Raw genomic sequence first — 15,730 nt, 5'->3', positions numbered from 1 at the left:
TTTAATAGTAAAGGAATTCAAATGACAAGCTAAAGAGTTTGCAATAAGGAGGTAGAAAATACGTGTGAGCAGTGGGTGGTGATAAAGAAATAGGATTTTGAAAAATTGTTCAATCAGTTTGATTTCTTAAATGAGAAGTGCCATATAAAAGTAGTATTAAGTATTATTCATCTTTCATAGTTACAGGTTAGACCATGCTCATGTCGCATGCATATATTAGAAAACTGGTTTCTTAAATGTAAGTTTTTTCCATGTTTGTGGGAGTTAAAGTGATTCTTCTGGGCTACAAGCAGGTGTTAAAAACATCCTTTTCTCAGCTGAACATGATTTTTGCAGGGTTCTAACGTGGCAAGTACTATATGTTTTTCTATACATACATGCAAGTATACATGGAAATGATGTATGTGATTACTCCACATAATGTTTCATGAGTTTAAGCGCAATGGAGAAAGTTAGTGACAAGTATAAAAATAACCTCCATCTGTTAGAGTGAACACATATGAAAAGTATGAAGAGCAATAGATAAGGAAGTACACTTTTCCAAATCTTATAAATGAAACTATTACACTAGTGATAATTTATGAAAATTTGGTAGTTAGTTGAAATAGCTCAAAATTATGTGGATAGGCTAAGATCCATCTTTTTCCTGTCTTCAGAGAGATTTATAAGGGAAGAAAATCTAGCCTGACAGTTTCTCATACAAAGACACATACTTGCACCAGTTAAGACAGAACTATCTAAAACATTTTAAGTTTTATTTCCCTTCTCTTACTAATACTGTTTGAAGGACTTTTAGTAAACAACAAAGATAACTGGAGGATATTAAATACAATTGCAAAGCTTCAGTCTAGGACTGCTTAGTATCACTAGGGTTTTGGGAAGTTTTTTATAGAACTAGTTTGTGTCATCAGTAACTTGGATTGGATTGTGTTGTTGCTGTCAGTGCTTGGTAATGGTGGGGATGGAGGAGGTGGGACAGAAAGGAAATTCATTTGTGATAGGTTCTGTACAAAATTGAAGGAAGAGCTTTTAATTGTCCACAGTTTATTTAACTAGACTTAACCCCACTTTTTCTTTCTGTTGGCCAGTGATGAAAAAGGGAGCAAATAGCTTTCTTGTGGGTCATATGTACAGTACTAGAAGATAGCATTTATGTATGTGTATATATGTGTACTTAAATACATACGTATATTATGTGTGTGAGTAGGTTACACTCCCAGTGTGGAGGCCAACAGAGGGCTTGGACTCATGATCCTGAAATCAAGAATTGGATTCTTAACCTACTGTGGCACCTAGGCACTCCAGAGATAGAATTTTATATTAAAGGCTTGCATATTCCCTTAGCTGCCGTGGGCTGTAGTTTTGAGCTTATGCTACCAGATGAAGAACTAGTCCAGATGGCTAAACTGTTGGAAAGTATAAAACCAAAACCCATATCAGGAAGCTATCCACTTTGTTCATTTTTGGATAAGATCCATTCTAATTAGTGGTAACTTTCTGAATTTGTTTTAAAATTTAATTTTTAACTCTATGTGTTTTTATTTTTACCTAGGTTACCAAATATCCTCCTATGTTTGAGATCCACAGACTACATGTCCTACAAGAACAAATCAATGATTTTTCATCTCCTGGAGATACATTAGAAACATAAATATGGTGTCAAAAGATCTCCTTACTTTTCTCTGACTACGGTTTATTTGGATGTACTTTTGTATTGAAGAGAATTATACGGACTGAGGCTACTCGTGCAGAGAGACTGTCGTGTAAAATCATGGACCATCCTAGTAGGGAGAAGGATGAAAGACAACGGACAACTAAACCCATGGCACAAAGGAGTACACACTGTCCCCGACCGTCTGGCACCTCAACGTCCTCTGGGGTTCTTATGGTGGGACCCAACTTCAGAGTTGGCAAGAAGATAGGGTGTGGGAACTTTGGAGAGCTCAGATTAGGTAAGGACTTGGTTTTATCAGTGACTTCCAACAATGACAGCTTTGGTGTGTTTAAGATAAGCAGTTATAATTTCATGAGAAATTATCTTAAGGAGGACTTGTTATTATAAGAACTAAAGAATTTGTGAAGGGGACTGTAGTCATTATCAGTTATAATTTGTATCCAAGGTTCATCTCTGTATGATAGACTTTTAAATTTATCACCAGTTCTGAGATTTTATGATGTAGGGAGCACTATATACAGATATCAATAAAATGAAAAGTCTGATTTAGTTGGTCTGAGAGGTAGACCAAAGTTCTTTTTAACAAACTTCAGGTGACCTAGATGTTGTTGGTCCTTGAACCACACTCTAAGAAGGGAGTAAGGTCTTGCTTTAATTCTGACTCTACCCCTGATAAGGAATAAATCCTTAATGAGTAATACCCAGACTTAGTCTATAAGGATATACTTCCTGTTCAGAGAGGCTTTCCAACTGATACTATGTTTGCATTCTTCCTGGAAATATCAACGTCAGGATTGAGCTAAAACTCCAGGGAGAAATTATGCGATTTTATTTCCCAACCAGGGAAATGGATTTTTTAATTTCAAGTATGAATTTGTGAGTATGATTATGAAAAATGACAAAACCAACCAGTTTGAAGATGTGAAATTGGGAAGAAGATACAGTAGGTATTTATAAGATTTTCAGTGGCCGTCCCTGGATGAATTGGGAAGAGAAAATGAAAGATCTTGTATGAAGTTGGACATCAGCTTGGAGAATGTAAAGAGGTTGCCTTTTAGGCTAAAGTGTTTGCTTTTTCTCCATAGCTGTTATCGGTAAGGATGATTATAAAGACCCATTGTAAGAGACTCTGCCCCTTGAGGGAACAGGAGAACAGGAGTGTGGAAGGGTAACATGATTATTGTTTGTCACCTTTTCTTCTTCTGTTCTGCGGAAGAAGGGAAAAATGTTGTCTCGGGTCCCCCATAGAGAGAATCAGGGAAGCATCACTGCACTAGTGAGAGATCACTGGGTGTACAGTTCAGTTTAAGGATTCTGAGTATGAATTTATTTTTACTGGTAGAAGGCCAGCAGCCTGGAATTTTAAAACCTGACTAGTGTAATGGAAGGCTCTTTATATTTAGCGATGTTCGAGTTAGCAAATCTAGCAGATGCTACTGAGAATAGGAGTAAGATGTGTAATTTCACACTGCTTGAGTTCCTAGCAACTACTGAGTTGTTTTAGCAGCTAGTTTCGTGAATATTCATTTATGTAGTGGATTGACTTTGCTCTAACATCACAGTAGTAACTTGAATTAAATAGATTATGACATAAACATCCACAGAATTACTACTGAGAAGCAGTTTGATGCATATGAATTCTTGCTTTCTCAGAACATCATAAAATTGTTTGATTTCTCTATAGGTAAAGGAAAACTTCAGTCAGTAAAAACTGGAAATCTGTCTTATTTAATTATTTATATTAGATGATCTTTAAGTTTACATGGAAATAGAAAAACTTAGTGAGTTAAAAGGATAAATTTGTTCCCATATGTATTTCAGAGTCCTTACGTGAATTTAGGATAATTTTGACATCTTCTTAACAACAGGGTATGCTATATACTCCATTCCACTGTTCTTTGGGTATGATTTTCATAAGTAGGAGATTGTGCAGACAACAGATGATATAAACTAGAAATTGCATACTCAAGACAGGTACAGATGGGCCTTCACCAAGGCTGCCACTTACAAGGCCATGCTTTCTTCTCCATATTCATTTCTTTATCTAGCCACACTGTCTCTCTGGCCCTCACATAGCCAAATGCATTTATGCTTTCAGACCTTTTGTACTTAAGGTTCCTTCTACTACAGAATTCTTCCCCCAAATTTTGCTTAGGTGGTTGCTTTTCATCCTTCAGGCTTTACCTTTTCTTTCCTTCTCAGAGAAACCTTCAGTGATTTCTTCCCCACCTCCATTTAAAATAGCACATTTCTCTCCTAGCTATGAAGCCAAACTTTATTTTATTTAATTTAGTTTTTTATTCATAAGATTTTTTTTTTTTTTTTTTTTTTTTAGATTTTATTTATTTATCAGAGAGAGAGAGGGGGAGAGAGCGAGCACAGGCAGACAGACTGGCAGGCAGAGGCAGAGGGAGAAGCAGGCTCCCTGCTGAGCAAGGAGCCCGATGTGGGACTCCATCCCAGGACGCTGGGATCATGACCTGAGCCGAAGGCAGCTGCTTAACCAACTGAGCCACCCAGGCGTCCCATATTTTATTTAATTTAGTTTTTTAAAAGATTTTATTTATTTATTCACTTGACAGACAGAGAGCACAAGTAGGCAGAGAGGCAGGCAGAGAGAGGTGGGTAAGTAGGTTCCCTGCTGAGCAGGGCTCAATCCCAGGACCCTGGGATCATGACCTGAGCCGAAGGCAGAAGCTTAACCCACTGAGCCATCCAGGCACCCCCAAACACTTTATTTTAGTCATCACATTGATAAACTACCTGAAATGATTTATTTGTGTTTATTTACCTGCTAGTTGTCTCTCCTTATTTGAATATAACCTCCTTGGAGGGTGGGGATTCTATCTGTGTTATTTACTGTTGTTAATCTGTGGATTGGATAGATAGATAGCCAGATGAACAGGAAGAGAGAGAAAAAAAAAACACAAACAAACATAGCTTCCTTCAGGCTCCTGGTATGTGGGGGTGGGGGTGATGGTAGGAAGTGGCCTTAGTACCACTGATTTAGGAGACCTCTGGATTCCAGGTAGAGAAATAAAGAAAATAATGCAGTGTTAGTACATTTTGGTTCTCTGCAAAACTGTTTCTACCCCATCATTCATTTAACAAAATTTTTTCTTTTAAGATTTTATTATTTATTTGAGAGAGGGTGAGAGAGAGAGCTTGAGCAGAGGGAAAGGGAGAAGCAAGATCTCTGCTAAGCAGGGGGTCTGACATAGGACTTGATCCCAGGAGCCCAAGATCATACCCTGAGCCGAAGGAAGACAGTTAACGGACTAAGCCACCCAGGTGCACCTTAACAAACATTTTTTGAGTAATTACTAACTACTGGACTTTGGGAAAGATAGAAAGAATAACAAAATGTAGTTTCTGTCCTCAAGAATCTGTCTCACAGTCTACTGGTAGAAAGAAAAAAAAAACAAATTATAACACGAAGTGATAACTATTATATTAAAAACTGCTTTAGCAGAGGTTAATGAAGATTTCAGAAAGGAAGCATTATTTGAGAATAGGACTAGACTTCCACTGATGGGCACGAGGAAGAAGGGCTCTCCAGCAGTAGGAACACGAAACATCAGAGTAGCAACTGGTTAACCCAGCAACATGACTGGGTTAATGGATGTGAAATAAAAGAAGTAATAGATGACTCCATCAGGGAGGTTGGGGCCAGATTGTGAAGTGTTTAGATGGTACTAAAGCATTTGGACTTTATCCTGTAGGTAGCGGAGTAGAATCATCACGGGTTTTACAACCCAAGAGTAGCATGATCTGGTTTGTATTCTAGATGGAAAGATTTTTCAGGTGGTTGTAAGATTAGATCAGATAAGAAAGAGATTGACATCTTGTGAATTTTGCTCTAATTGTAAAACTTGTCACATTGTATTTTCTTCCCCCATGTCTCTGCCTCAAGATTAGCTTGATGGTAGTACTTTGCTTCATTAATCTTTATATTCTCAGCTCCTTTTTACTGTGTATGGCATATAATATATATTTAAGAAATATTAATGGGTACTTAAGAAATGTTTATTTGGCTTTACAGTCGAAGTCAGAAATGGCCAGACCTGCCTTAGCTTTTAGCTCTGAAAATGGCAGTGAGATGGAGAGAAAGGGATGAATTAGGGAGAAATTTCAGAAGTAGATTGTAGGCAGGATTTGACCCCCGCTATTTGAGGGAAAGCTTTCAAAGACAACTGAATTTGCCAGCTTGGAGAGACCAAATGAATGAAGAAACTTTTAATGTCAAAAGGAAATACAGGATTAGAGTTGGTGGAAGGGAAGACAGGTAGTTAATACACTGACTTTGAGGAGTGTGCAGCACATAAGCAAAAATGTGAATCTGAGACTAAGAAAATTTTAGGCTTGAGGTAGGGATAAGGAGGTCATCACTATGTGTTAATGGACACGCAGTCACAGATGATGAGATGATACTTTATGGAGTTTGTATGAGTGGAAGAAAGGTGCATTTAAGGGATGCTGGAAGAGGAAGGGCTTGAAGAGTAGTGAGGTTGAAAAGTCAGAAGTTTTTTCAAATTTTACTTCAGAAATTTCTCCAGGGGTATCTGGGTGGCTCAGTTGGTGGAGCATGCAACTCTTGATCTAAGGGTTGTGAGTTCAAGCTCCATGGTGGATATAGAAATTACTTAAAAATAATATCTTTTAAAAAAAATGTTTATCCAAAGATAACCACTAATTTTATTTAATTTAATTTTCTAGAATGTATATCAGGACATATTTTAGAAATATAATCAAACTGTAGTATAAACGTGTCTTTATCACTTAATATAACACGGATTTCTTTTTTCAGTTTAAATACAGATCATTCTTGGGGTGCCTGGTGCCTCAGTTGGTTAAGCGTCTACCTTCTGCTCAGGTCATTATCCCAGCATCCTGAGCTTGAGCCCTACATCTGGCTCTCTGCTCAGCAGAGAGCCTGCTTCCCCCTCTCCCTCTGCTGCTCCCCCTGCTTGTGCTCTGTGCCTCTCTCTCTGTGAAATAAATAAATAAGAATCTTTTTAAAAAATAAAAAATACAGATTTTTCTTTTTTTGAGAGAGAGAGCACACATGTGAAATGGCAGGGGAGCAGAGAGAGCGAGCTCCATGCCCAGCGCAAAGCCCTGTTCCAGCTCCATCTCAAGACCCTGAGATCACCACCTGAGCTGAAACCAAGTGTCAGACGCTTAACCAACTGAGCCATCCAGGCATCCCTAGATCATTCATTTTTAATGTCTGTAGTTATTCTGTAATTTAGCCCATTTATATTTACATATTAATTGTTTCTGTCTTTTCATATTATAAATGATACTGTACTGAGCATCCTAATAGATGCCTATGGTAGTACATCCTTATTGTATAGACTTGGCTAATTATTTTCTTAGGGTAAATCTGGGAAGTGTACACTCTGAGTCAAAGGATATACATATTTGTGATTTTGTTACATATTGGAAATTGGCTCCATAGAAAGATGGCTTCTCTTTTCTTTCTGCCTGTGTGTGCATGCATGTGCATGGGTGATTCTTTCCCTGCCCCTTCAAAAGCCTTGAACATTACTGAGAATCTTTTGATGTATGCTAATCTGATAGGGTAAATGGTGTCTTATTAAATATGTATAGATTCATGGGTAAAGTTAAATGTCTTTATACATTGATTTATATTTTTTCTTTTAAGAGTTGCTTCTTTGTGGCCTTTGCCTCTTTCTTATTGGAAAGATTGTTTCTGTGGCGTCTTACCTGTGTATATTGCCTCAGTAGATAAGGGAATTTTGAAGATTCGAGAAAGGAAGATTGATGAAGGATGATTGTGAATAAAAGGTTGGAGGATACAGTGGAGTGGAAATACATGTGCAAGCTGTTTTTTATTAATTGAGAAATATGGGTCTATTTTGAGGCCTTTTTAAAAAAATTTTTTGAGTATTCTGAATCAGGCCTGGAAAGAATCATGTAAACATTAAGTTGTGACTGATTCTCTTCCTCTAGAATTAAGAAAACCTTGTCTACATTTAATATAGTCTACAAGTAAATGGCTAATGGCTTGTTTTTCTTTTTAGTTGTAAGAATAAGTAGATGATACTTCTTACCCTTCCTAATATGTGCCTATGTTAATGGGAGACCCTTTAGACTAGACAGTGTTGCATATAATTTTAATAATCTTCATATTATCCTTGTGAAATAGGACATTGTTAGAGAATCTTTTTACTTGCAAATAAGAAAATGGAGGCGCAAGGAATTCTTTTTAATTCATTCATTCATTCATTCATTCATTTGTTTGTTTGTTTTTGCTGTTTTTCATCTTTGGTACCTGATGAAATACACAAAAGTACATCATTAACACAGAAGAATGTTTTTGACAAAAGTAAATTGGCCAAGGGTAGCAACTTGTCCTTTGTCACCCTCCCTTCTAAAATAAGATACTTATTATTTCTGTGACTAAAATAGGGTGTACATGACAACATCTTTGCATATTTTTCTTTCCTTACCTGAATTACTTATCTGTCATTAATGAAGTTAATTTGAATTTTAACTTCATCTTTTACCAGCCACTTCTGTATTTGGCAGTTATGATCATTAACAGTTTACAGATGCATATTTTCTAAAACCCTTCATTTCATATTCTGTCCCACAAGCCCTTAAAGCCCTTATTTCCCACTGTGAGAGAATGGGAAATGAAGAATGAGAAGATAGGATTCTCGCCTACATACTGAGTTTTCAATAAGATTATGTTTAAAAGATACCAATCTGCTGAGTTAAAATTTTTAAGATTGGGGACGCCTGGGTTGGTTAAGCGACTCTCTTCAGCTCAGGTCATGCCAGGATCAAGTCCCATATCAGACTCCCTGCTCATCCCTGCTGAGCAGGGAGTCGGCTTCTCCCTCTGACCCTCCCACCACTTCTCATGCTCATTCTCTCACACTCTCTCTCTCAAATAAATCTTTAAAAAAAATTTTTTTTAAGATTCTATTTATTTATTTATTTGAGAGAGAGCACTTATGAGCAAGAGGGAGGGGGCAGAGGGAGAGGAAGAAAGGGTCTTAATCAGCTTCTGCACTGAGTGCATAGTCCCACATGGGGCTCAGTCCCACAACACCCAGGTCATGACCTGGGCCGAAAAAAAGAGCTGGACACTTAACCGACTGCACCACCCACGTACCCCTTTGCTGTATTAAATTTTTTTTTGAAAATCATTTATCTGAAAGAATATAGGCTTAAGATAAAATTTAAAAGTGTTTAGTTGAAAGTGAAGGCATTATAAAATGAAATATTACTTTTTTATTCATAGTTTCTTAGTAAATCTATTAATTAATCTATTTTGAACAAATAGAACTAAGTCTGGATCAGCCCAAAGCTATGCCACCAATGAAACAGAAACAGCTGTGTTGTGCTTTTACAGCATTGTTAAGGTTTTCCTATACATTTGCAAACTCGTAGCATGTTTGGATGGAACAAACTAAAACAAGGTTAGAAGTCATGTCATTACTCTCTTTCCCAAGTGGTTAGAGTCCTGGAGTCATATTGCCTTTTGAAGTTTTTTCCCCCTTTTTAAAGATGAGAGTAATAATATCTTTACAGATTAGTTAGGAGCTATAATTCCCATAGTATATATAATCACATAATACAGTGGCTGATACATAGTGAGCATTTATATACATAATACAAATATTGTTTAAACTTTTGTTTTAATTTTTCCCAACCTTATATGAAGATTTTCAAATTTTTACTAAAAAGTAAAAAGGATAGGATGGTGATTATCCATAATATACTATTACCTAGATTTACCAGTTGTTAATATTTTGTCCCATATGCTTTATATCTTTGGGGATATGTGTGTACATTTTTGTGTGTGTGTGAGTGTATGAATGTGTGTCTGTGCTTGCACCATTCAAAGTAAGTTGTAGACCTGACAAAATACCTTCCCCTCTCAGGGATGTTTATGGCCCCACTTCACAGGTGTGTAACAGATTATATCCTTTGTTTTGCTTCAGCGGTATGTTGTGGAGGGCTTTAATTTAAAATTATGATTCCAGAAATAAGGCATTTTTATTTTTTTGAAAAAGCTACAAATAAATATAAAATTCTTGTTCTTAGTAATATGATAGTTTTACTTTCTTTTGAAATTACACCCTGTTGGTTCTAACTCAAGCAGAGGTTGTAGAATTAAACAGCTTTAACAGATCTTGAGGAAGAATTTTTTTTTTTGGTCGGCATAATCCATCAAAAATGGTAGGAGTCAAGCATTTCAACCATATTCGCTGACACACAGTCTGCATCACATTAATACAACAATTTTAGAAGTGTCGCGGATAGGATTCTTACAGGATTATTCATCTTGGCTGGTTTATCAAGAAAATTAAATGGTGAAGTTTTGAGGATTGCTGAAACCACTCTGGAACTGTATGAGCGGGATTATGAAATGAAGATGATTTTGGATTTGATTATGAGGAGAGTTCAGAATCAATATTTACTTGATGCCATCATGCATCCTAAGGAGAAAACTGTCTGAACTTAGACTTTTCCAAAAAGGCAAAGCTTTTATCAAAGGAAGTGGAGTTTACTGCCAGTCATAGTGGACTCTTCAATGAGTAGATCATGTTAGATTAATACAGTTTTTTCCTGAGTTGGGGTTATTAGGGCAAGATATTGCTATAGACATATATTTTTATGATCTAAATTTTTAAGAGCATGAGCAAGGAGAAGGTCAGAGGGAGAAGCAGACTCCCCATGGAGCTGGGAGCCCAATGCGGGACTCGATCCTGGGACTCCAGGATCATGACCTGAGCTGAAGGCAGTCATCCAACCAACTGAGCCACCCAGGAGTCCCTTAAGTGTTATTTTTTAAGTAATCTCTACACCCAGTGTGGGGCTCAAACTCACAACCCTGAGATCCAGAGTCACATACTCTACCAATTGAGCCAGTCAGGTGCCCCTTTTATAATCTGATTTTAATGAAAACAATTATATGGCATAGGTTGTGAAATCCTGATCTCTACAGGCAAGCATTTCAACTCTTTTAACAATGTCCTCTAGATACCTTCTTTCTTCTAAGTGTTATTAAAGATTGTTTTTATTTTTCTTTTTTCTTTTTTTTTTTTTAAAGATTTATTTATTTATTTGACAGAGAGAGATTACAAGTAGGCAGAGAGGCAGGCAGAGAGAGAGAGGAGAGGAGGAAGCAGGCTCCCTGCTGAGCAGAGAGCCCGATGCGGGACTCGATCCCAGGACCCTGAGATCATGACCTGAGCCGAAGGCAGCGGCTTAACCCACTGAGCCACCCAGGCGCCCCTGTTTTTATTTTTCTGGTGTACATCATCCCAGTCACTCCCCACCTTCTCCCAACATACTAACGTTACACTTTTTGTTTAAACTATTTTTCTACATTTATAGTGTTATGGTTGTGAAAATACTGTTCACAACTGAACTATGAGAGCACTGTTATTATATTTTCTTTCACGTACATCTTCATCCCCCTTCCCTCAGAATTAAAAATTACTGATACTTGATTTTTAAAGACTTTTCTTAGTTATCCACATATCTTTCATTAATCCTTCTCAAGTTTCCAACGGAATTGTAAACTTTCTATCAATATCATTAGGCAGTCTTAGCATTAAGATTCCTCCTTTGCTGTATATGTCTGCTTTCTCAGGTCTTGTCTGTTTAGTACTTCTGAAGGTTGATGTCTTCAGTCTGCTGTTTTCTCACCTACTTACACCTGTCTGGTTTTTTTGGTCGTTTCAGTGGGGTTTTAGAGAGGACTAGAACTAAATGCCTCTTTTTTAAGCTACCATGTTAAGTCAACTCTCTCTATGTGTCATACATTTTTTATTCAGCAAGGCATTTATTTGACAGACTTTGAGATATCCTAGTGACATATAAAAATGTGAGCTAGCTGCTAAGATAGTTAAGTAGATTTGTAGTTGTTTTAACAATCATCAACAGAGAGCATTTGTTAGTGGATTGTTGTCATCATTAATGCTATATAAACTCCAGACTGACAAAAGTAAGAGTTTCTTAAGTTTTTGGCCTGTGAGGAACCTTGGCATTGCCTAGTCCAACCTTCATCTTTTTAAAGATGAGAGAGACTAGAGACTAAATGACTTGGTCAAAGTAAAATAAACTAGTTTGCCACACAGTTGCAACCAGAGCCCAGATCTGGGACATCCCAAACAGTTTGTTTCCATTCTGTACTATGTAATCTCACCACCTGTCACTTACTTACGTGGGTGGTTAAAATACCACATGAGATAAAAAAATTAAAAGGGCATTAGAATAAATATCTCATTCCAAAGATGATAGTCATTGACATTTAGTACAATTACCTGTTACTAGGGAAAAAAATACAAAGTATAAAATGGTAGCCAAAAATCTTCTCTTTAAGTAAAATTCTTTAGTTTCTCTGGTGGACCATTCCAAACTTTAATCTTTAAGGATTTTTCTGGGAGGTGAGGAAGGAAAACATTGGCGAATTAATTAATTATTATTATTTTTATTTTTAATTTTTAATTTTTTTGCAAAGTATGTATTTTAGAATTTAGAGTAAAATCAAAGTGGAGGAGGACATTGTAAACATTGTACATTATTCTACCCTGAGCTTTTTATTTGAAGAAGGTTCAGGGGGAAGTGAGGCTAGAGATGTCCGCAGTCCATTCTTGACTAAGTGTGGGCCATGATGTAGTTTTTGCACTTTTATTCCGTAGGTAGGAAAAAATCCTGGAAAGGCATTATATGTCATCCTTCCCCCTTGCTGGAGACCATAAATTAATAAGAACTTCTGATCTCATTTTTCCATCCCACCACAAAAAATGATTTTTCTTAAAAAATTGAAAAGCATTTAATTTTTATATTGTAAAGATTTTATTGATTTGTCGATTTATTGATTGATTTTTTAAAAAAGATTTTATTTATTTATTTGACAGATCACAAGTAGGCAGAGAGGCAGGCAGAGAGAGAGGAGAAATGTCTTTTTGAGGTGGTAATGCTACTTTTTCTATTTTTATCTTATAAACTACTTCAGGGATTAATTAATCTAAATAATTTTTAAAAATCTAAATAATAATTAGATGGTTTAGATTTGAACATCCAGAAATTCCAAATCATGAAGGTAGTTTTGTATTGTTTTTGTTTCAGTAGACAGAATTGTAACATCACAGAAAAATAGAGCAAAGTCTTTGTTCTGTCATATGTATATGTATGTACATATATATGTATATATATGTATGCACCTTGGCTAAACAAATTTGGAGATGCTTTGGGATTCTGCTTTTTTTTTTTTTTAAAGATTTTATTTATTTATTTGACAGACAGAGATCACAAGTAGGCAGAGAGGCAGGCAGAGAGAGAGGAGGAAGCAGGCTCCCCACTGAGCAGAGAGCCCGATGCGGGACTCCATCCCAGGACCCTGAGATCATGACCTGAGCTAAAGGCAGAGGGTTAACCCACTGAGCCACCCAGGTGCCCCTTTTCTTTTTTTTTTTTTCTTACTTTCCCCCAACCTTTACCTGTATAAACACAATACCAGTTTTCTGCAACTAATCACTAGCAGACTGATAGCAAGGGAGGGGACAGAGTACTCAAAATAGCAGTCTAGGAAGCCTTATATACTTCATTAACCTTCCAGGGTATCATTCATGTGACAATATAACTATTACTTATCTTGATCAGATTCATTTAAAAAAATGATATTCTGTCTTTTAAAAAAATTTTTAGGGCTGCCCAGGTGGCTCAGTTGGTTAAGCATCTGACTCAGTTTCAGCTCAGGTCATAATCTCATGGGTTGTGAGATGGAAAACCCATTTCAGGCTTTGTGCTCGTTGGTGAGTCTGCTTGAGATTCTTTCTTTCCTTCTGCATTTGCCCCTCTCCCCACTTGTATGCTCTCTCTAAGATAAATAAATCTTAAAAAATTATTTTAATTGAGGTATAATTGCCATATAACATTAGTTTCAGGTATACAACATAGTGATTGGATATTTTTGTATATACTGCAGAATGATCATCAAAGTAAGTTCACTTAACATCCTTTATAGTTAACAAATTTTTTTTCCTATGATGAGAACTTGTAAGATTTACTTTCTGAACAAATTATAAATAAGCAACTGTAGTCATCATGCTATCTATACATTACATCCCCATTACTTACATAGTTTATAATTGGAGATATGTAAAAATGTGGAACACTTTACAGATTTATATGTCATCCTTGCACAGGGATTTTGCTAATCTATGTATCATTCCAGCTGTGGTACATGTGCTGCCAAAATGAGCACCAGATATTCTTTATGAAGCCTGAAACCTCAGAAACATTTTCATTTTAAGTGATTTTAGTTTTTAACTTTTACTGAAGGAGTGTCACTAATCTGGAAAATTCATTTACATGAAAGAGTTCCCTAGTTAGAGTTTAAGAGATATTAATACTTTTTTTTCTTTTTTAAAGATCTTGTTTATTAGAGAGAGAATGTATATAATCAGGGAAAAGGTCAGAAGGGGACAGAGAGGCAGAAAATCTCAAGTGGACTCTGCACTGAGTGTGGAGCCTGATGTGGAGCAGGATCTTACGACCCTGAGGTCATGACCTGAGCTGAAATAAAAAGTCAAGATCCTTAACCGACTGAGCCACCCAGGCTCTCCCTAATACTTCTCTAATGAAAAGAAATAATATGCTTCTAGGAATGGATCATGGGAGAAGAGGTCCAAATTATTATTAAACAAAAGTATCTGTGTTTAATCTGAAAATGAAGTTAAGAAAATAGATCTATTTACAATATAATCAAAAAAGAATAAATTTAACAAAATGGGTATAGAACTTAACACTCTTGAGAGCTATAAAATGTGGAAAAAAATTAAAGAAGACCTAAATACATGGAAAGACATTCATATTCAGGGAGCAAACTTAATATTGTTAAGATAGTAGTACTCCCCAAGTTGATCTCCAGTTCAACTCAATCCCTGTCTGATTTCTAGCTGGCTTCTTTGTAGAAATTGACAGGCTGATCGTGAAATTGATAAGGAGTTGCAAGGTATGCCTAAGAGCCAAATCAGTTTTGAAAAGCAAGAACAGTGTTGAATGACTCACACTTTTTTATTTTGAAACTTCCTACAAAGCAACAGTGATCTAATAGCAGTGGTACTTGATTTGGAACAGACATAGTAGAGCAATGGGAACAGAATTTAGAATCAGATATGAGTCTGTGGTCCATTGCTTCTCGACCAGTGGACAAAGTATAATTTTTTCAACAGATAGAGCTAAGACAGCTGGATAGTTGAACCTGTACCTCATACCATATACAAATATTAACCCAAAATGGGTCAGCTAAATGTAAGAATCCAAACTATATAAAACCCTTAGAAATATAAGGCAAAATCTTTATGCCCTCAGATTAGATGGTGGATTCTTAGATAAGATAATATATTCTTAGATAAGTCAATTCTTAGATAATAGACTGTTTTTACCAGATGATTAAGTTCAAATCATTGACAGTTCATGGTTTGGGGTTTTCTAGAGTCAGTTGCTTTACCTTGAACTCTGTTTGTAGTTGTATTTTTTCACTCAATCATTTCGCTTTTCAAAGGACCACCTAGACTTTTTTTTCTTCCTGAATGCCTGAAATGTCTGACTATTGCTATAATCTCCTTGTCCCTGGGTCTCCATTTGGTCTTTTAATTTTCCACGGTTGTATTGTAGAGGTTTTCCAATAGCAAGTAATCCGCCTGTTTTGAAGGACTACTTCAAACCTATTAGGGATTCATAATGAAATATTTATTAATAAAATAGAGTACCAGGGATTTGCTTCAAAATAATTTACTTACTGAAATTGAGTAAGGTTACATGGGATAATCATTATAAAACTTTAAAATTTTACATAATAAAATAAATAAAAGTACTTTAGTATTTTTACTGCAGAGTATCATGCCTTTTATTTATTTATTTTTTTAAAAAGATTTTATTTATTTATTTGAGAGAGAGACAGTGAGAGAGAGCATGAGCGAGGAGAAGGTCAGAGAGCGAAGCAGACTCCCCATGGAGCTGGGAGCCCGATGCGGGACTCGATCCCGGAGTCCCGGGATC

The 15,730-nt window shown here is 36.3% G+C and overlaps 1 protein-coding gene and 1 non-coding gene across 6 annotated transcripts in view; one reads left to right on the top strand and one right to left on the bottom strand.

Annotated features, from left to right (window-relative positions):
- The window catches only part of CSNK1G1 (casein kinase 1 gamma 1), a 197,060-nt gene that overhangs the window by 85,460 nt on the left and 95,870 nt on the right, over positions 1-15,730 (top strand). For all 5 annotated transcript variants that reach the window (XM_059372234.1, XM_059372231.1, XM_059372232.1 and 2 more), the window contains one exon: positions 1,553-1,952. In XM_059372234.1, coding sequence (XP_059228217.1) covers positions 1,772-1,952 — 181 coding nt within the window. In that variant the 5' untranslated portion in view covers positions 1,553-1,771. The remainder of the gene's footprint in view (positions 1-1,552; positions 1,953-15,730) is intronic.
- Positions 13,828-13,931, bottom strand: LOC132000428 (U6 spliceosomal RNA). The gene has a single exon (XR_009399302.1). It is a non-coding gene; the product is annotated as a U6 spliceosomal RNA (small nuclear RNA).

The sequence above is a fragment of the Mustela nigripes genome, chromosome 13 (assembly GCF_022355385.1).
Source record: "Mustela nigripes isolate SB6536 chromosome 13, MUSNIG.SB6536, whole genome shotgun sequence".
Taxonomy (NCBI): Eukaryota; Metazoa; Chordata; class Mammalia; order Carnivora; family Mustelidae; genus Mustela; species Mustela nigripes.
Note: the sequence above shows the minus strand (reverse complement) of the source record. Positions and strands in the feature narration are given on the sequence as shown.